A 20,699-nucleotide genomic window follows, 5' to 3' on the forward strand; every position below is an offset into this window, starting at 1 on the left:
GGGCGGAGGTTCCCTCCCGGCGCTGGGGGAAGGGGATGAGGAGGGCCACTCTTACCTCCATCAGCCCCCCTGATGTGTCCAAGTCGTACACGATCGTCTTGGTCTCCATTTTCTCCCACATTCATCCACCTCCCGGGCTGGGTGCTCTCTGCTCCGGCCCCCCCCAACCCCGGGGGGAGGGGGGAGGTGGGGGTAGGGGGCGCTCCTGACCCCGGCCCCGCTTCTTTTTTCCCAACACGGGTCCCGACTTCCTCGCCCTGGCTCCCCCCCACCCCCCGGCCCCCAGTCCCCGGGACGACAGCGTCCTCCCGACGGGCCGCGAGGGGGGAGCAGCCCCTCAGTCCCGGCCCGGCTGCTGGCTGCACAGTGGGTCCCGGCTCCAGGGGTCAGGCCTCGGCAGGGCCTAGTCCCACAGGCTAAAGCCGGCACTGGCGACCGCCGGTCCGGCCGGGAAGGCTGGCGGGCGCTGCCATCCCGGGGCTGGGGGTATCGGACGGGGGGGGGGGAAGAGGTTAGGTGAGGTTGTGGTACGTGAGGTGACTGGGGGGAGGGTGATGGGGGGTGGTCCCCGGGCTCCGCCTCTCGCCGCCGCCGCCGTCTGCGTCCCGGCTGCCGCGCACTTGGCGCAAACTTACCGCGAGCGCCCGCAAAGCCACCCGCGCAGGCGCCCCGGGATCGGCGCTCGCCGCGCGCAACCGCAGTGACAGCCGGCGGCCTGGCTCCCGCGCAGCCGCGGTGAGGGAGTACCCCCCAGCGCGCAGCCGCGCTGGCATTCGTCTGGAGGACCGAAGCCCCACCTTTCTGCCCTGCGCCAGCGCACTGAGACAAAAGGGCGGGACCTGAGGGCTCGCGCAGGCGCTTGGGAAAGCTTGTAGGGGTCAAGGCGCAGCCGCAGGAAGCTAGGGACTCTTCATCCATTGGTGTTTGTGTGCAAACTAAGAAGACTCTGTCCTGCGCAGGCGTGTTGGGAGTGCTCCCCACTCCGTAACACAGAAGCCTCCCGCGCAGGCGTATTGTCTTCCGCAGGCCCTCACAAGAAGGCTGCTACTTTCGCCATTTTGGTAATGGGATATGGGCTATCATGCCCTTGGAGTCCTCAGGCATGAACAGAAAGGAACAAGGTGTGGTGTTGGATGGAGCTGGTCGCCTGTCGGTGACAGCAGTGTTCCTAGGGATGTTGTACTGGACTGTTTGGTTCTAGCATCAGGTGTGGCTGGACCAGGCCACCATATTGGTAAAGAGAAAAGCCATTTGCGACAGAAAATGACGCTTTTGGTGGCGTGTTGGATGACTGTGTTTCCTAATTCTCTCCCGTCCTGACAGTTAATTTTATCAGTTAATGGTATCCTGAGCATCCCTGCCTTGCGTGGTGGTGGCACTGTGGAGAGTTCCGCCTGCCCGTTACCACCCTCTCTTCACCACTGTCCCTGAGATCTGCTCTTCAAGAGGAAGCCTAAAGCGGAGAGTTTGTAATCCTGACAACGCCCAGCTACCTGCGTACCCCGGACTCCAACTCCCAGTTTGCAATGCCAAAGGATCTAAAGGGCGAACGGCGGGGGGGGGAGGGGGGTCCATTGCACCCTGGGAGCAAGAATCGCGATAGGTCTGATGGATTGTGGGAGCTGTAGTTCCATGTGCGTGCGATGCACTCTATGGTAGGATAGACCCAGGGAAGAGTCATTTGCCGGCCAGAAAGGGATACTTTTGAGAGCGTCAGTGCTGCATGCCGGGATTTGTAGTCTGAGGGCCCGCCTCACGTTCTGGGCGGGGATTCATGCTCCTTTTCAGGGCGCCAGCTCCTCCCCTTGGTATCGCCGTCAGAGATGGGCGGTTATTGCTGCCTGAGGGTGGATGAAGCAGTGGAGAAGAGAACTGCATCGTTGTGCTTGACACTAGGGGTTTAGTTGGAGTTGTTGCTTCGTAGCTGTGCTCGGCCCACTTTTTAAAATTTTTATTATTTATTTATTTATTTTTTGAGACGGAGTCTCACTCTGTCGCCCAGGCTGGAGTGCAGTGGCCGGATCTCAGCTCACTGCAAGCTCCGCCTCCCGGGTTCACGCCATTCTCCTGCCTCAGCCTCCCGAGTAACTGGGACTACAGGCGCCCGCCACCTCGCCCGGTTAGTTTTTTGTATTTTTTAGTAGAGACGGGGTTTCACCGTGTTAGCCAGGATGGTCTCGATCTCCTGACCTCGTGATCCACCCGTCTCGGCCTCCCAAAGTGCTGGGATTACAGGCTTGAGCCACCGCGCCCGGCCTACTCGGCCTACTTTTAATGTTAAGGGACACTTAGCATTCTCAGAGTCGTAAAGCTAGAAAGGATTTAGAGACCATCTGATTTAATCCCCTCGTTTCTAGATGCACAGGGAGGAGCAGTGATCTGCCTAGGTCACATAGTGCATTTATGGCAGACTTAAGAATTAGATTTATTGATTCTCAAACCAGACACTGTCCATTACACCATGTCGACTGTGTGTAAGGAATTGCTGTGCTTTCTTTGGGTACAGTAAGGAGGATGAGTTAGGTAGAGTAGGGATGTCAGTGTACAGAGTCTTAGGTTTCTGTTTTCCTGACTTTTCGCTTTTCTGATGACCCTCTTGGTGCCTGGAAAGAATGGTAAGGTCGTGGATGGTGGGGTGGAGAATGTCATGTGAATTGGCTGCTCTCTGCTTTCTACCAGCCTGAGCCAACAATAAACTTCAGTGGCTGTGGACCAGAGATGTGGCCCTCAGAGAGGGGAGGGCTGAGCTAGATTGTTTGTATGAAAGAGGCAAGATTTTCTATCTTCTACGGCTATACTTTATGCCACAGGCTCTCAGAGGTTAGAACCTCATGTGCCCTCTCTCTTTGGCTTTTTTTCCTACTGCTCAGGGCCCAGCTGTGCTGCTGTGTCAGCCTGAAGGCATTATGGAACAGATAAGTAAGCCATTGGTGTCCATCCACTGAACAAGGCTTTGCTTTGATCAACACCATCAGTTGCAGCTGATAATAGGAACTATGGGCTAATGAGGGAAATAAGACTTGGCTCTGTTGACAAGAGCCAGGGAAACTTCACACACCTTCCTCTTGGAACTTGGAGGATGAGGTTAGGCCAGTGGGGCCAAGGAATGGTGCCACCTTGGAGAGCTCCCGCCCTGACAGTTCAGGGGGGATTGAGGAGCGAGCAGGTGGGATACAGATGCCTTTGGAAGTGACCTCTTGTGGCTAATCTAGGCACTGCACTCTGCATTGACAAGAGCTTCTCATCCTTCAAGGTAGCTTGTGCTAGAGCCAGGGGTAGGCAGCATGAGTGGTCAAGACTTCCCTGTTGGAACACTGCAGAAGCAGAAGGTGCTGGTTGCTGCTATTATTTCTTTTGTGAATTTTTCTCTACTGGTTTCCGAGCTCCCATAATTTCCTGTTGCCTGCCTCTTGCTGTTACTCTTGGAGAGCAGTGACGCAGGGCACACCTCTCAGCATGGAATGTGCATACTGGGGGGCGACGCTGGGCACTTTCCATCTTGGTAGGTACTGGGGCCCATAGGGAAGGGGCAAACTTAAGAAGATCCTCCCAGCCACCTTTTTCCAGAGGCCATGGTTAGGGCCTTTGCCTAACTTAGGAGCCAAGCCCCTAAGCTGCATTACCACTGCTCCCGACAATCTGTTTTCTAACGCCAAGCCAGATTAGGGCTTCATGTTCTGGGGAATCAGTCTCTGTTTCCTATTCCAATTTCCCAAGCCTTGCTTACTTAGAAATAAGGGGAAGGAGAGATGCATCAGGCTTCCTGAGCCTAGTTAGCATTGAGAAGGGCATCAGTGGCATTGAGAAGGGATTTGGGAGTGTGCCAGCCTATAGTTCTGGACCTGGTAAGAAGGGGGAAATAAGGCATTGGGTGGATGTGCAGTGGGGTTCCTGGGCTCCCACATCCCTGCAACACCAGCCACTGGGGCCTCTGATTTTGCCTGCCATCTGTTGCACTGTCTCTTTTGCGACAGGGGACCCTGTTCAACTGCATGTAACAATTTGTTTTAAAATAAAATCTGAGCACTTTGGGTGGCTGAGGTGGGAGGACCACTTGAGCCCAGGAGTTGGAGACCAGCCTGGGCAACATAGTAAGACCCTGTCTCTACAATAATTTTTTTTTTTTAATTAGCCATGTGTGGTGGTCTGCACCTGTAGTCTTTTTTTTTCTTAGCGAAACGTTTTTTTTTTTTTTTTTTTGAGACGGAGTCTGGCTCTGTCGCCCAGGCTGGAGTGCAGTGGCCGGATCTCAGCTCACTGCAAGCTCCGCCTCCCGGGTTCACGCCATTCTCCTGCCTCAGCCTCCAGAGTAGCTGGGACTACAGGCGCCCGCCACCTCGCCCGGCTAGTTTTTTGTATTTTTTAGTAGAGACGGGGTTTCACCGGGTTAGCCAGGATGGTCTCGATCTCCTGACCTTGTGATCCGCCCGTCTCGGCCTCCCAAAGTGCTGGGATTACAGGCTTGAGCCACCGCGCCCGGCCCAACACCTGTAGTCTTAACTATTCAGGAGGCTGAGGTGGATCACTTGAACCTTGGAGGTCAAGGCTGCAGTGAACTGTGAGCCAGCCACTGCACTCCACCCTGGATGACAGAGTGAGACCCTATCTCAAAAACAGTAGTAATAAAAATCTGAGGATGACTGTTTGGTGGGTCTAGCATGCCTTCTGGTCCTGAAGTCCATATCCCATTTATCTCCCACCTCCTGTCCCTCCAAGAAAGCATCATTCACCTGGCCATTGCTTTGTTTTTTTTTTTTTTTTTTTTTTTTTTTTCCAAAAACACCATTTTAGTAAGGAAACAAGAGAAATAAAAGATTGTTCTCTGGCTGGAGCCCAGACCCCATATAATACATTACATGTACAAAGTGGTTTTCAGCTAGCTCCTGGGTGTCTCTCTGGGGCTCTCCTACCACCTGTTCCATGCCAAATTCCTGGGTCCTTGGACCTCTGCTCCTCTCCAGAATATGCCCACCCCCTCCCCTTATCCCGTAACACAGTGGCCAAGAGGAGAGCCTGACAAGTGGCTGGAATTGGAGGAGGGAGTATTGGGATGAAGATGTTTGTAACAGCCAAATAAACATTGGAGGAAAGTCTCCCTCTCCTCAGGGTATAGGGTGGTCATGGAGAATGGGGTGTCCTGCTTTGGTGTGGAGCATGAGTGCCCAGGGAAGCCCAACCTGAGGTGGGGGTAGGGTCCCCCTGAACCCCTTAGGATCTCCTAGAATTACTGCCTCCACTGGGACAGGGCAGGAGGTGGAACTGTCCAGAACTTTAGAGAACTAGAGACCTCCCAAGAGGCTGATGTTGGCATGCCAGGACTACCCAGAGGTCACCATTGAGAGGAGTTTTGGCCATTGGTGATGGCCCTGTGAGGAGCACCCTGGTGCACTTTCCACCATGGTCAAGTTGACCCTGCTGCAGGTTGCTATGCCAGGGCGGGATGGTGGTCATATGGAGAAAGGTACTCCTGCTCTGCTTGTGTGTTCCAGGCTGGTCCAGGGCATGATGAGGCTCAGGATGCTGGCTGTTGATGCTTGTGCTCCAGCTGTGTTCTGTCCACAGGTAGATGCCCCCTGACATGGGCCCAAAGAAGGGCCCCTAGTGGGCAATGACACCAAGAAAATAGGCCATGGTGGGCATTGCAGGCAGGGAAGGGCACAACTTCTTGAGGGATTGGTGGCATCTCCTCCCAGGTGGTATGTACAGGAGGTGGAGGGACAGCAGGAAACAAGGAGCCTTGCTGCTGGACTGTGGTGCAGGTCTGAGTTGGCTTCCCTAGGCTGCCCCCACCTAGATGGAAACTTCATATTCTCTCATCTCCTGCAAAGGAAAGAGACTGCTGGGAGTTGGAAACTTGTATTAGGTTTGCCAGGCCATAATTCACCTTCCCTAGGAAAAGGAAAAAAAGTGAGAGGGCTTGGCAGGACCCTCAGGGTTATCTGCCCAAAGAAGCAAAGAACTGGGTCTTGGATAAGGTGGCAAGGTTGGCATGGTTACTTACTCCAGTCTCGTAAGTTGGATTGTCAAATGCTGACTCTACGGTAATGCGGTTGTAGGGGCGGGGGCGTGTGCGGGGCAGCTGCAGGGAGCTTTTTCCCTGGAGCCTGTAAGGCAGAGAAGCCTGTGAGTCAGGAGCACTGGGTAGGAGTGAAGTATGCAGGTATGCAGAGCAGAAAGAGAAACCAGACTCACCTGGAGAAGTAGAAGTATACACCTCCTACCAACAACACCATCGCCACCAGTGGCAAGAAGATGGCAGCTGCAATGTGGGCAGCATCCAGGGTGCTGGAGGCAGCAGGCGCCTTGGCAACTGAAGACACAGAGGGTGGGACTGGAGCAGAGGTCTCTCACTTGTATCCCATATTTTCTCACCTCTGCCCAAGGGCATCTGGCTACCAGCTCCCTCTAGCTGACTGGGTGCAGGGAAACTTTTTACCCTGCTAGGCCCAAACCCCTCTCTTTCTCTGCCCTCCATCCTTGGGAAGCCCATGACCTGGGAGCCATGAGAACCAGGACCAGGGAGACCACTTATGTGGCCCTCAAGGGTGGAGACTCACCATCCAGGCTGCGGCTGTTGTAGAACCCATCCAGAGAGGCTGGAACAAAAGGGGAGTGCCAAGGGCAGTGGGTGAGCCCAATGGCCCAAACCACTAAGGCAGGGAGCGGAGGTAGTGGGATGATCATAGGAAGGATTTGTCCAAGGAGAGCCCACTCCAGCATTTGTCTTGGTGATGCCAGATCAGAAGGATCTGGCAGAGACTGGGGAGACCAAGGGTCTATTCTATTACTGTGAAGCTGGCATAGGCAGGTGGTTCTGGTTCTCAACATTGGACATCTTTGCCAGAGCAGCTCTATGGGCCAGGGAGGGTTTTGAGGAGTGACAGGGCACTCACCAGCCTTACAGATGGGTGGGGGGTCACTCCAATGCGAGGGGTGCCCAGGCACACACTTGATGCTGGCCTGGCCTTTCAGCACATAGCCAGGGGCACAAGAGAAGTGGATGGTGGCCCCTGCTGGATGTAGCCGCTTCTCAGGACTTCGGGCACCATTCTCAGGGGCACTGAGACCATGGCATGGCTTGAGCTGTTCCACTGCAAAGCAGGCAGAGCGCAGTGAGGGTGTCATGCCCTTGGCCTCCAAGGCAGCATCTTTTATCTCCAACTAGAGGTTTTCCTTCCTACTCAACTGACACTTACGGAGACATTTAGGGGCCCGGTCACTCCACTTGGGGCTGCCGGCCTGGCGATCATGGCAGGTGAGGATGGAGGTGCCCGTCAGCACAAAACCCTGGTCACAGATATATTGCACGGTGGCCCCCACAGGAAACTTGGGGCTGGATATGAGGCGTCGGCTGTGCTCCACATCTCCGGGGTCATGGCAGGAAGTCACTATGGGTAGGGGATGATGGGGAGAAGTAGCCCAAGGAGAACTAAGCAGAGGCCAGTCCACCCTGGCTTTGTTCCAGGCCAGCTAACTTCTTCATGTCATATGGGTCTACCCCCTATGTGTCTGTCCCTACCATTGTGCTGGTGTGTCCCCGCCATTTGTCCCCTTTCCATCTATTAGGTTCGATAAACACTGATTGGCCATCTACCAGGAATGAAATACTTAGAGTACTTGGCTGATAACACCATGAAAAGGTATCATCCCCATTTCACAGATGAGGAAACTGAGGCTATAAGAGGTGAAGGAACTTTGAGGATACTAGCTAATAACAGCTACAGTCTGGTTCAGAATCCAGGAGAGAGGTGTGGAGGTTGCATTGGGAAGGGGAGCATGGGGAACAGATATACTCACCCCTCTGGCATGAGGGCAGGTCCTCACTCCAAGTCAGGTCCCATTGGCACATGAGGACACTGGATCCCACCACCTGGTAGCCAGGGTAGCACTGATAAGTGACCACAGTGCCGTGCACTAGCTCAGGCTGCGATGGGCTCTTCCAGCCATTGGGAATCTCAGGCAGCTCCGGACATGTGTCATTGCGGGGCACCTCTGGGGGCACAGAGGCACAAGATGCAGCTCCTTGGCCAGCACCAAAGTGACTGTCCCCCTCATCTTCAGGGCACTCTGGCTCCTTCTAGTTTGTCCTGGACCTAGACTGTCCTGAGCGGGCTCAGTTATCCATTCCTCTCTTCTCAAGGGCCCCTCCTTGACTGCCTCTGACATTGCTCTGTCTCCTAGATTCCAGGGTTAGCATTTAAGCTTTGGCCTTACTTCCAAAAGCACCTTGACCAGTTCCTTAGGCCTGAGAGACGGGGCCAGGCAGGGTGAGGGAAATTGTCACTTCTATGAAAGATTGTCAGAAAGAAGCCAGCACCTTTCCTTAGTTCCCCCATTTTTGTTTGAAAGTTGTTGTGGCCAGGTGCAGTGGCTCACACCTGTAATCTCAGCACTTTGGGAGGCTGAGGTGGGCAGATCACTTGAGGCCAGGAGTTTGAGACCAGCCTGGCCAACATGACGAAACCCTGTCTCCATTAAAAATACAAAAATTAGCCAGGCATGGTGGCATGCACCTGTAATCCCAGCTACTCAGGAGGATGAGGCACGAGAAATCACTTGAGCCCAGGAGGTGGAGGTTGCAATGAGCAGAGATTGCACCATGGCCTGGGTGACAGAGGGACACTGTCCCCCCCACCAAAAAAAAAGGAAGAAAAAGAAAGTTGTTCTGCTGCCTACCCAAACCCCTCTTGCCACTTCAGAATTCTGGCTCCCCCTCAGGGCAGATGGAGAACAGGACTAGCTTCCTCCGGGTGATCCCTGGTGCTTTTCCAGCTTCCTCTTGTCTGAGAGAGCATTCAGGCACCTCACTGCCCTGGCCTCTTTGACTTGCCATGGCTTGCTGTCTGCACTCTGAGTAGGGTAGGGACAAGCTCACCAAAGAAGTGGATGACGAAGCCCTGCTGGTAGCCCAGCACTGAGGTCCCGGGGTCCGACTGGAACTGAATGGTGACATCAGCCATGGAGGTAAAGAGCTTGAAGTGGCTATGGGGCCCTGAGTACTGGCCCAGGACCCGGGCTGTCAGGTCATCCCCATCATAGAAGGTAAGTACATCACCAGGGCCTATGCGCAGCCTGTGGAGGAGGAGCGTCAGGGCAGAGCCGGCTCGGGGGCCCGAGGATGGGCTGGACAAGGGATATCCCCAGACCTCAGGAGTTGGCTCAGCCTGACCCGGTAGGCACTCACACTCGGACGTCCAGCATGATGCGCTTGTCCTCTTCCACATGCACACCCCAGATGCAATCCTGTCCACGACCGTAGGGCTCTGGCCAGTTGGGAGAGAGCACCACACCAGCTGAGTCTGTGATCTCCCCGCTGCACACGGCTGGAAGGCAAGGGAGGTCCAGAAGGGTCTTTTCCAGCTTACCATGGTGTTGTTTACCATCTGCCCACAGGAGTGCCCACCAGTTGCTGGGACCCCCCACCTCCTCCTTGGAGGAAGCCTGAACCACGCATATCACAGGGCCTCTGTGGCCCCAGGCTCTGTGGCTATTCCCCTGGTACCCACCCTGCTTTTTGCCCAGCAGGCCCATCCACTAGTGCCTACTGACCTCGGCAGGCTGGCTCTGTCTCATTCCACTGGGGGTCGTGGGGGTCAACACACTCGATGATGATGGAGCCCTGCTCCAGGGTGTAGCCAGGGTCGCAACTGAACTCCACAGTCGTACCCACAGGGTAGGTGGGTGCGCTGCTGCTGAAGTTGCCGTATTTGACAAAGGGCTCATAGCAATGGCCCTGCTGGAAGGCTGTAAACCACAGGGCCCAGCCTAGCTCAGCTTTGACTGGTATTATATTTGTCATTCGTACCCAGGAAAAGAAAGGCTCTGGGGAGGGAAGTAGGGGGATTCTTGCCCACTGTGTTTATGTCCTGGGGTTGGAGCAGAAAGGTGATGGAGGAGGAACAGCCAAGAGCATCCATCCCTATTATGCTCAGGAGGCCATCTTGATCACCATGCTGTTCCCAGTGCCTGGTTTTGTGCTTAGTACACAGAAGGTACTCCGTACATGTTTTTTGAATGAATTAATCAATGCATACATGCATAAATGGTTCTAGAATGTCTCCTACAGCAATTCTTTCTTAAGGGTTGAGGCCTTTTTTGCTTTTCAGAATCTGGAGAATTTATTCCCTTGGACCACAGGGACTGGGTCCAGGCAGAGGTTTCCTGCAAAGCTGGGGTAGGGATCCTGGACCCAAAGAGAGGGGCAGGGAAAGGGGGCCTAAGTACCGAGTGAGCAGGGGCTGACTTGGAAGGAGTGACAGCATGGAGGCAGAGAGGGGTAGGGTGTGGGAGAAAGACCCTAGGCCCAAGCCCATCCCCCTGGACCCCCCACCCCCAGTGAGGCCCCAGCAGGCTCACCCTCATAGCGCAGGGCCATGCCTGCAGCTGCCCCGCTGCTGTCAGTACTGAGCTCGACAAAGAAGTGTTTGCCAGAGCTGAGCAGGCCCTCAATGGGCAGGTATTCCACCTCATAGGAATCATACACCGGTGGGGCCTCCACGTTGTCCCCATTGCGAATGATGAGCCTGAACCAGGAGAGTGGCAGCTATGTAGGCTGGTGGCTGACCCAGAGGGGGTGTGGCCCCAGGCTTGGGTAGTGTCCCTCCAGTAGGGTATTACCAGGCCAGGCACTCCCATTCCACTAGGACAGCCCCTCACCTGTCATCATCCTCTGCCAGGGAAACCTTCTCAAAGTGCAAGTGTAGCCGCTGGCCCTCAGGAGCCTCAAGCAGCCAGTGACAGGTGAGGTTGTTGCTGTAGTTGCCCGGGAAGCCTGGAGAGACTATGCGGCCGGTGGTAGCGTTGCGGATCACTCCGCCGCAGGCAGCTGTAAGACCAGGACAGGAGGTAGCCTAGGCCCCTAGCTGAACCCAGGCAGCCTAACATGCCTTCCTCCCTTTCCCAGCTCTGCTTCCTCTGCTTGGAGCAGCGGGGACCTTGCCTCCCTGCCATCTTTGCTCTCATGGTCCTGAAGGTAACCTTTTAGCCCTGTGAACTTGCATCTCCAGGCATCTTGAGCTCCAGAATCCTGCCTTTCACACCCTTGGGGCTCACCAGGGCATCTCTCTTGACTGTGGGTAGATGTGTCACTGCCTGCTTGTGTGCCCAGGTAAGTCACTTTCCCTCTCTGCTGACTTCTCTAGAAGGCCGACTCTTCCCCAGGTGGACTTTATTAAAGCCCTTACTGTGGGCTTCAACCTTCTTGGAGTTAAAGCTGAAAATAGCATTCAAGCCCTTTATGAATCCAACTCTCTCTAGACTCTGCTTCAGTCCCCTCTCCCCGCATACCCTCTCCTTCAGGCACACTTCACTGTGTCCTCACTATCTCATGCTATTTCATGCCTCCACACCTCTGCATATGCTGTTCCAGGAATCCACCCCACTTTCCCAAACTAATATTTCTGAAATCCTTTCATCCTGTCTCCTTGGGAAGCCTTGCTTGTCTCCTCCCTCATCTTGGAGTAGCTTTCTGTCCCTCAGGCCCCTCCACCACTCTGCCTTTACTCCTATTGTAGCATCCTCTGCACTGAGCTGCTTGCTGGCCTCCCCGCTAGATCCTTGAGGGCTGAGAATGCGTCTGTGTTATTCATCTCTGGTTGTGCCTGGCACCCAGGAAGAATTTATAGAATGAAATAAGATTCATCGCTGGATTCAACGGTGGCTCAAGCCTGTAATCCCAGCACTTTGGGAAGCTGAGGCAAGTGGATCACCTGAGGTCAAGAGTTCGAGATCAGACTGGCCAACATGGTGAAACCCCATCTCTACTAAAAATACAAAAAAATTAGCTGGGTGTGGTGGCATACACTTGTAACCCCAGCTACTCTGGAGAGTGAGACAGGAGAATCACTTGAACCCGGGAGGCAGAGGTTGCAGTGAGCGGAGATCGTGCCACTGCACTCCAGCCTGGGTGACAAAGGGAGACTCCATCTAAAAAAAAAAAAAAAAATTCAAAAGCCTAAGCCCATACCCACTAAAAAGAAAAGCCCAAGGTGCCTTTCATACTGCAAATGAAATAATGCGTCTTCCTTTCTCCAACAAGCCCCCTTTCATTGGTGGCAATCCCAGACCTGATCACTCAGGACCAGACCCGGGAGTTCCCTTTCCCTTTCCCCAGTTCCCATCAGTTTCTGGAACTTCCCTCCTCTTCTTTCCCCAACTCACAATGTAAGTTCAAACTGTCTTGCCTGGCTGGCCTCCCAGCCATCTCCTGAGGCATTCTAAGCCCCTCCCTTCTCTCATAAGCTTCAACAGCTCCTCAGCCTGTATCTTGCCCCGACACTCAAGGCCCTCCCATTGCCCTTGCCACATTGTCTCAGACTTCAGCCAAACCTGGCTGTCTTCTGTGTCCCTAAACACCCTCACCTTCCTGCCTCTATGTCCCTGCCCACGTTGTTCCCTCCATCTAAATGTCAAACCTGCAGTGCCACCTCCCCTAGGAAGCCTCCTAAATGTCCAGCTAAGAATGATTGTGCCCTTGCCTCCCAGGTCACTTTATGTCTTTTCATTGGTGCTTTTTACTTCTTGCCCTGGAAGTTGGTGACCTCTCTGCTTTCTCCTTTCCCCCTTTCCTGGAAATGTGGGTTCTTTGAGGGCACAGTCCCTGTTTAATTCAGCTCTGTATACCTGTGGTGCTTTCATCTAGTAGATGCTCAGTAAGTGCAGGTTGGATGAATGCCACTGAGGTGCGTGGCCATTTTCTGGCTTCCTTATGAAGAGCAAATTAAAGTGGCAGACAGCAATAGAGAGCAGGGGGGAGCCCCCACCTCACTTCTCTGCTCGGCACTGAGCCCTTTCGCCTGGGGACACTCACCGATGCAGACGGGCTCCTTTGAATCCCAGAAGGGCTGGGTGGCATTGAGACAGGTGAGACGCCTGGCGCCCTTCAGCTGGTAGCCAGTGGCACAATGGAAGCGGGCACTACCCCCTGGGTGGAGGCTGGTGACAGTCACATCTCCATAAGCTGGACGATGGGGAAAGTGGCAGCTCAGGAGATAGGCTGCAAACAGAGAACGGGCGACACTGTACATGTGCAGGGTGGGGGCGGGAGCTAAGCCATTGGTGGGGGAAGGTCTGCCTCAGTCTGCCTGGAGGTGTCATTTGGGGCCAGAGGAAGCACTAGGGGTTCCAAAACGACTCCAATCTCCTCCCTAGAAGGTGTCAATGATATTTCTGGCAGCCTGGGCTGGTTAGTGGAGCAGACACAGAGCTGGAAATTAGAAGGGTTGGGTTCTGGCTCAAACTTTGTGACACTTTAGGCAGGTTATTTAATCTTTTTGTGTGTGTTTCCTCATTTGTTAAATGAGGTTTAAAATCCCAGCCCACCCACAGGGTTACTGTGAGAATAAATGGGATAGTATTTTATCTAGCTTGGTATCCCTGGTACCCAGCTGATAATATATCTTCAATATATGCTTATTGAATGACTCTAGACATGAAAGCACTCGAAATAGTGAAAAACCTATACTGATGTAAAGTGTTGATACTGTTTTTCCTTTAGGGAATAAATATGAATTGCAGCAGCAAAGACCGAAGTCAGACGGTAAAGGCTTTCCCAGTATTCACTGAGAAATGCTAAAAAGCTTGATGCCAATGGCTGTGGACTTCTTTTAAAACACAATGGCGGCCGGGTCGGTATCTCATGCCTGTAATCTCAGTACTTTGGGAGGCTGAGGCAGGTGAATCACCTGAGGACGGGAGTTCGAGACCAGCCTGACCAACATGGATAAACCCCGTCTCTACTGAAAATGCAAAATTAGCAGGACATGCTGGCACATGCCTGTAATCCCAGCTACTTGGGAGGCTGAGGCAGGAGAATCGCTTGAACCTGGAGGTAGAGGTTGTGGTGAGCCAAGATTGTGCCATTACATTCCAGCCTGGGCAACGAGAGCAAAACTCCATCTCAAAACAAACAAACAGCTGGGAGCGGTGGCTCAAGCCTGTAATCCCAGCACTTTGGGAGGCCGAGGCGGGCGAATCACCTGAGGTCAGGAGTTCGAGACCAGCCTGGCCAACATGAAGAAATCCCATCTGTACTAAAAATACAAAAATTAGCCGGGCATGATGGCAGGCATCTGTAATCCCAGCTACACGGGAGGCTGAGGCAGGAGAATCGCTTGAACCCTGCAGGCAGAGGTTGCAGTGAGCCGTGGTCGTGCCATTGTGCTCCAGCCTGGGGGACAAGGGCGAGACTTCGTCTCAAAAAAACAAACTTACAAACAAAATCCAGAATGGTGGTAGGCTGGGGCAAGGTGGGAGGGTTGCTTAAGGCCAGGAGTTTGAGACCAGCCTGGGCAATATAGTGAGGTATCCCCATCTCTATAAAAATTTTTAAAAAAATAGCCAGGCATGGTGATGTGTACCTGTAGTCTTAGCTACTCAGGAGGCTGAAGTGGGATCGCTTGAGCCTAGGAGTTTAAGGCTGCAGTGAACTATGATTGCACCACTGAGCTCCAGCCTAGGTGACAGAGTGCATCCCTGTTTCAAAAAAACAACATCAAACAAGAAAAAGATGGGGACGACGGCAGGGAGGCAGTGCACTGCCTTCATGGAAGTTGCAGGAAGAACAAGTTGCCCTGGGAAACCTGGTCGCTTTGGAATTGTCATACCAAATTTGACCAAATGGTGGCAGCAAATCCTACAAAACTACCTGGCATATCCAGATCCTGGGGTCAAGCTGGGGTGGTAGCTAAAAGGCTCAACCGCATACAGTGGCTCACTCCTGTAATCCCAGCACTTGGGGAGGCTGAGGCGGACGGATGGCCCGAGGTCAGGAGTTCAAGACCAGCGTGGCCAACATGGCAAAACCCCATCTCTACTAAAAAAAAAAAACAAAAATATTAGTTGGGCACGGTGGCAGATGCCTCGGGAGGCTGAGGCAGGAGAATCGCTTGCACCTGGGAGGCGGAGGTTGCAGTGAGTCGATATCGTGCCACTGTACTCCGGCCTGGGCGACAGAGTGAGACTCCATGTCTCAAAAAATAAATAAAATAAAATAAAATAAAATAAAATAAAATAAAAGTGAAGATCCGGCCAGGGGCAGTGGCTCACGCCTGTAATCCCAACACTTTGGGAGGCTGAGGTGTGTAGATCACAAAGTCAGGAGTTCAAGACCAGCCTGGCCAACATGGTAAAACCCCATCTCTACTGAAAATACAAAAAAAATTGATCTGGGCGTGGTGGCACCCGCCTGTAGTCCCAGTTACTTGGGAGGCTGAGGCAGGAGAATTGCTTGAACCCAGGAGGCAGAGGTTGCAGTGAGTGGAGATTGTGCTACTGCACTCCAGCCTGGGTGACAGAGCAAGACTCTTTCTCAAAAAAAAGTGAAGATCCTGGCTTGCGTCTGAGAGGTGAGAGCAGAGGCCTGGAGGGGTCAAGGAGAGGCAAGAGGCTTGTGCTACAGAGCCTGATAACCCTTGGGGTGGTCAGAAAAGTGAGGATTGTCTAGACTGAAGAACTTGGGTCTTGGGGTAGGGGGCAGCCCCACTGATAGTATCAGGTAAATGGGAGGAGAGGTCCATGCAAGGTCTCTGTTCCTGGGTGCCTTTGTGTGAATAGAAAAATGGGCCCTCTTTCCTCCCCCCATTAAAAAGAAAAAGAAAAAGGGGCTGTCTCTGTTCAGACCAGGGTCCATAAATTTGAGTTTTATGACTTTCACCTGCCCTGTTACTATATCTGTGAAAGTGGGAGGAGAATTCGTCCTCTTCTGTCTCTCACGGGGCTCTGGAAAGAATGGTCAGTAAGTGGCTAGTTGTGCTTGGCAGGCAGTACAGGGCAGTGCTCAGCAGGTGGACTGTGGGTCAGACTGCCTGGGTTTGAATGCAGGCTTCTTCCCTACGTGCTGTGCCACCGCGGACAAGTTACCTAAATTCTCTCTGCCTCAGTTGCCTCATTTATCCACCCATTTTCAGTATTACATCCAAGGTTGTGGAGGTTAAGTGAGAAGACATATGTGCAGTTCCTGAACAAATGCCTAAGACATCAGCCTGCTGTTATTGTTTGTAATCTTGATTAATAATAGCACCTCACATCTGCATGTACCTTCCAGATTCTAAAATGCCTCCACACTCTTCTTTCTTGATGTCTACAATATGCTTGGGAGGAAGGCAGGCAAGGTAGGGGCTATTAGCCCATTTTCAGATGAGGAGAACAGGTTCAGAGAGACCCTGTGCCCTCATCACATAGCAAGGAAGCGCTAGACCAGGAACTTGAAGCTCCTGGGCTCTGGAGCCTTCTTGCTTTCCACCACCACCCCACCTGCATCCCCATTTGAAGTAGAAACTTGGGTTCAGGAGTCAGAGAAATCTGAGAGTAACAGACAAGCCTGCTCTGGGTGGTTGTCCAGGGCAGCCACTCACAGTGACCTGGGGAGAGATCCCAGGCCAGGATGGGATGGGGAAAGGGGTGGGGGGCACCACGCCCAGAGTGGTGGAGGTTAAGAGGTTAACTGACGCCTAGTGGGGTCTAGACCAGGCCAGATTCAGGCCCAGCATTTCCCCCTACATCTTCCCCTTTGAGTTCTTATCACAACTCTAGTAAGGGAGGGCCCTCATTTCACAGATGAGGAAAATGGCCTGGAATAGGGTGAGGGTAGGAGGCTGGGGGCAGACAATGAAGACCCCAGACTCCATAGTAGTTAAAGTACCACTTCCCAGGATGAGCTTCCTCCTGTTGCCATGACAACCGTTCCCGGGGAGCCTGCACCACTGCAATGTGTTGAGTTATTTTCTCACTGGAGTCTGTTTCTGGAGCCAAGTCCAGTGCCAGGAATGCTGGGGATGGAGGAGGGGAATGTCTGTCAGGGCTGTCTGCCTCCCCACCCTGCCTGAGGCTGTAGGAAGGGAGTTGGAACTTGGTCCTGCGATGAGGCCCTTGTGAGGGCTCATCCTTGGGACCTCCAACATCAGCTTGGACAGCTCCAGCACAGGTGTGGGTACTAGGCCCCTCACCCCCTCTTCTGGCACCCTCTTTCTCTAGCCCACAGAGATTGGCGTGTGAGCACATGCTCCTCCTGTTCCCATCTCTGGGATCAGGGCTAATTACAGCCTATAATTAGGGGAATTACACTCATTAAGGCAAGAGCTGATCATTGACAAAAACTGGGCTGACGAGGGAGGGCTTCTGGGAGCTGAGAAGGAGGCAGGACCAGGCCAGCTCTCCCAATCCTTCCTTGGAGGTTGCTCCCCCTTGCTGGGCCTCCAGCTCACTGCCATTCAGCCACCTTTGTCTGGCCCGACAGAGAGGAGGTCCAGAGTTTTGTGCAAAGGAATTTGCAGCAAGAGAGAAGGTTACCATGGCGTGAAATTATGCCTGCTGCCAGGGAGGATTGATGAGCCATTAGGGAGGCTAGCTGGGCCGCCTAGACGTTTCACCCTTGCCTCAGCTGGCCCCTTGCCTCTGCCAAGCCACTCTACAGCCCCATCCACTTCCAGGCTCCCTGCTGCTATGCCAGACTGCTCCCTTAGTTTGGGTGGAGGGCTGAAGGTGGGGTGAGTGCTCCTTAGGTGGGGTTCCAAACAGCCCCAACTCCAGAGTGCTGGCTCTTCTGCCTGGCTGTGGTCCCCTGCAGGGCCACAGAAGTGGTCCATGACAATGCGAGACAATCCTGTGATTGTTCACACCAATTATTTCCCTATTAGTTCTTCCTAGTCTCAACTAGTTAACCCATGCAAAGGATCAAGCTGACTTTGTGCTCGGAGAGGGGGATGGGTAGGAGGGACACAACTGAGAGAGCTTCGAAGTCCTGAGCCCCTTTTCCTCCCTTTCCCATCCTGCCAGTCATGTAATACTGGTTTCCTTAATGGAGCATGTGCTAAGCACTTGACGTGTACCATTTTGCTTAATCCTAACCATGACTTTGTGGGGTAGGTGTTTTGGTTTCATATTACAGCAGAAGGGTCAGAGAGGTCAAATGACCTGTCCAAGGTCAATAGCCAGTGAGGAGATTCAAACACAGATCTGCCCATTGCCTGAGTCTGTGATTTTTTTCATCGCATCATGCTGCTCCCTTATTTCCAGAGGTGTTCTGAGCTGATTGGGGCATGGGCCAGGTCAAGGTGGGTGAGGCAGTTCAGGAAGGGCAGTCTGGCAGCTAAGACCTCCAGATGGTCATTGTCAAATCCCTTTGACCTTCACCCTCTTGCATAGGGGGAGGGCTTCTATTGTTATTGCCTGTTTAAGTGTCTGCCTCCTCCTGAGAAAGAACTCCTTGAGGACAAGGACGTTTTGGTGCATCCTGACATTGCCAGTGTCCAGCACAAGCCTGGCAAAGAGCAGGTGCCTAGGAAAAGTTTGCTGAATGGATGAATGAGGGACAATGGGCACACCTGGAGGCTGCCTGATCCTGAGTCAAGACCAGCTCTCTGCAGGGTGGTGGGTGGAAGAGAGAAGATCCTGGAGGTTTCAGATGTGCGATACTTACCTCCAATTGTCCAGAGCTTCACTGGACACTTGTGCTATGTGTCACTAGCCCCTCCCTGCTTCTTCCCTCTAGGATGTAATTGCACAGAGACCCGTCTCTCCCGCAAGGAGGGCAGTGAGTCTGGGCTGGTTCCGCCTTCAGCTACCCAGGCCTTACCTTGGTAATGGAAATGGAAGGTGCCAGGGCCAGCTGGTGGTGGGAGGCTCTGGAACCTCAGGGCCGCTTGGTGGGTGGGGCTGCGGATGACTTGACCCCGTAGCAAGAAAGACTGGTTGGCCAGGGGCAGTGGGTCAGGCCCCCCCAGGCCCTCCACAGTCACTGTCTCCCCTTCCCGGAGGCTGATATTCTGGACCTGCCGGTGGAGTAGAGAGAGGAAAGCAAAGCAGTCAGGCTTCTTCCTGCTGCCTGGATCCTGCAGGCCCCGGACAGATCAATCCTCAATGCCCCTTGAGCATCGGAGCCCCCAGCCCCTGAGCCGGGCACTTCAGCAGTGCAGGAGGAGCTCATCACAGTGTGAGACAGGACCAAAAGTTCAGAAACATTAAGTAAATTATCCAAGGTCACATAGAGATTCTTAGAAGAACTGGGATTTGTAAACACATCTTTCTGTCTCCACAGATTTTCAGATACACCAGCTGCTTCCTGTCCTTCCCCTCCCTGGGCTCTGTTTTCTCATCTGTAAAGTGGGGATGGGGGAGGTGTGTTGAACCAGATGGAGTCCGATGCCCTGGTCAGCAGTATGAGGCCTTAAGTGTCAGATCCACGTGCCCAGCTTCCCCTGGACATCCGTGTTGGATGCCTCACACCCAGCCTGCCTCATGCTAGGTGACTGTCTTCCCCCAGCCAGCAGTTCACCTGGGAATGATCTTGCTAGCTCCCTGGGTGTCCAAATCAGAAAATGGTATCTTGCCTCCTCCCTCATACCCAATCAGTCATTCAGTCCTGTCAACTGGATCTCAAATCTATTCATTACTCTTCATCCCCACTGCCACTTCCCCAGCTCATCGCCATTACTGCGCACTACATCACTGCAGCAGCCTCCTGGCCAGCCTTCCTGCCTGTAGGGCTTAATCCACTCCTCCCTCTACAGCAGTATTTTCTGAACACAGCCAGTTAACAGTCTTAGATCTGTTGCTGATCATGGTGCTTCCTTGTCTAAGTCCTCCAGTGGCTCCCTATTGAGTCCATGAAGCCCATAATATGTAGTCCAAACTCCTTGCTTAGCCCTCAAGGCCCTGCCCAACTTGGCCCCTGCTGACTGTCAGCCGGGCCTTACACCACGCCCCTCCACATGTCAGTCGTGATTCTCTGTCTCTTTTATCTGAGCCTCTTTCTCCGATCCTTTCCCCTGGCTGTCACAGGCTCCTCTGCTACCATGCTGATCTTCAGGCCCTCAGTCCCTTGAGCATCTTTCTGGGCTCCATGCCTCCATTCAGGCAAACAAGGATTGGACAAGGACAGACTCTGCCCAAAGGGAAATTAGCAGCATGGCTTGATAGAAGGAACACTGGATTGATTGGGAGCCCAGAGATGTGGGACCTCATCCTAACCATGTGATCTTGGACAAAAAAGCTGCTATTTGAACTTCAGTTTCCTCATTTTATAAAACGAACTAGTGGAGTTCTCTGCTACTTAAAACGTGGTTCCTGGACCAGCAGCATCAGCCTCACCCGGGAACTTGTAAGAAATGCAGAACCTTGGCTGGGCGCTGTGGCCCCGCCTGTAATCCCAGCACTTTGGGAGGGCGAGGCGGGCAGCTCACCTGAGGTTGGGATTTCAAGACCAGCCTGACCAACGTGGAGAAACACCATCCCTACTAAAAATATAAAAATTAGCCGGGCGTGGTGGCGCATGCCTGTAATCCCAGCTACTCGAACAGCTGAGGCAGAATTGCTTGAACCTGGGAGGCGGAGGTTGTAGTGAGCTGAGATCACGCCATTGCACTCCAGCCTGGATAACAAAAGCGAAACTCCATTTCCAAAAAAGAAAAAGAAAAAGAAAAAGAAATGCAGAATCTCAGACTCCACCTCAGACCCACTAAAGCGTGCTCTGCATTTTAACAGGATCCTCGGGCAACTCAAAAGCACTGATCTACATGGGCTCAAGTTTTCTACCATGTTGCTCTGAAGCAGTGTCTTCAAGGGTTCACCACCTGGTTAAGTGGCATCAGTGAGTCACCAAATCCTTCCCAATCTTATTTCCCAAATACTCCAATGGGTTCCTCTTCTCTATCCTTTTGTTAATGTCCTGGCCCTAATTACCTCCTGCCCATTATTTTTCACTT

The 20,699-nt window shown here is 53.2% G+C and overlaps 2 protein-coding genes across 5 annotated transcripts in view; both read right to left on the minus strand.

Annotated features, from left to right (window-relative positions):
- Positions 1 to 768, minus strand: part of PHF12 (PHD finger protein 12) — a 49,093-nt gene extending 48,325 nt beyond the window's left edge. Inside the window, exon 1 of one of the 2 annotated variants that reach the window (XM_025361883.1) lies at positions 56 to 768. In XM_025361883.1, the coding sequence (XP_025217668.1) occupies positions 56 to 121 (66 nt within the window). In that variant the 5' untranslated portion in view covers positions 122 to 768. The remainder of the gene's footprint in view (positions 1 to 55) is intronic. The other variant, XM_025361884.1, reaches the window with a different exon arrangement.
- A 3,977-nt stretch (positions 769 to 4,745) lies between these two features.
- Positions 4,746 to 20,699, minus strand: part of SEZ6 (seizure related 6 homolog) — a 50,728-nt gene continuing 34,774 nt past the window's right edge. For 2 of the 3 annotated variants that reach the window (XM_025361887.1, XM_025361885.1), the window contains exons 4-17: positions 18,572 to 18,767; positions 12,809 to 12,994; positions 10,657 to 10,825; positions 10,357 to 10,523; positions 9,550 to 9,744; positions 9,185 to 9,323; positions 8,876 to 9,072; positions 7,798 to 7,992; positions 7,197 to 7,388; positions 6,894 to 7,091; positions 6,558 to 6,596; positions 6,193 to 6,310; positions 6,002 to 6,104; positions 4,746 to 5,836 (exon numbers count right to left, since the gene is read on the minus strand). In XM_025361887.1, coding sequence (XP_025217672.1) covers positions 5,804 to 5,836; positions 6,002 to 6,104; positions 6,193 to 6,310; positions 6,558 to 6,596; positions 6,894 to 7,091; positions 7,197 to 7,388; positions 7,798 to 7,992; positions 8,876 to 9,072; positions 9,185 to 9,323; positions 9,550 to 9,744; positions 10,357 to 10,523; positions 10,657 to 10,825; positions 12,809 to 12,994; positions 18,572 to 18,767 — 2,127 coding nt within the window. In that variant the 3' untranslated portion in view covers positions 4,746 to 5,803. The remainder of the gene's footprint in view (positions 5,837 to 6,001; positions 6,105 to 6,192; positions 6,311 to 6,557; positions 6,597 to 6,893; positions 7,092 to 7,196; positions 7,389 to 7,797; positions 7,993 to 8,875; positions 9,073 to 9,184; positions 9,324 to 9,549; positions 9,745 to 10,356; positions 10,524 to 10,656; positions 10,826 to 12,808; positions 12,995 to 18,571; positions 18,768 to 20,699) is intronic. The other variant, XM_025361886.1, reaches the window with a different exon arrangement.

Source organism: Theropithecus gelada, chromosome 16, assembly GCF_003255815.1.
Source record: "Theropithecus gelada isolate Dixy chromosome 16, Tgel_1.0, whole genome shotgun sequence".
NCBI classification, from domain to species: domain Eukaryota; kingdom Metazoa; phylum Chordata; class Mammalia; order Primates; family Cercopithecidae; genus Theropithecus; species Theropithecus gelada.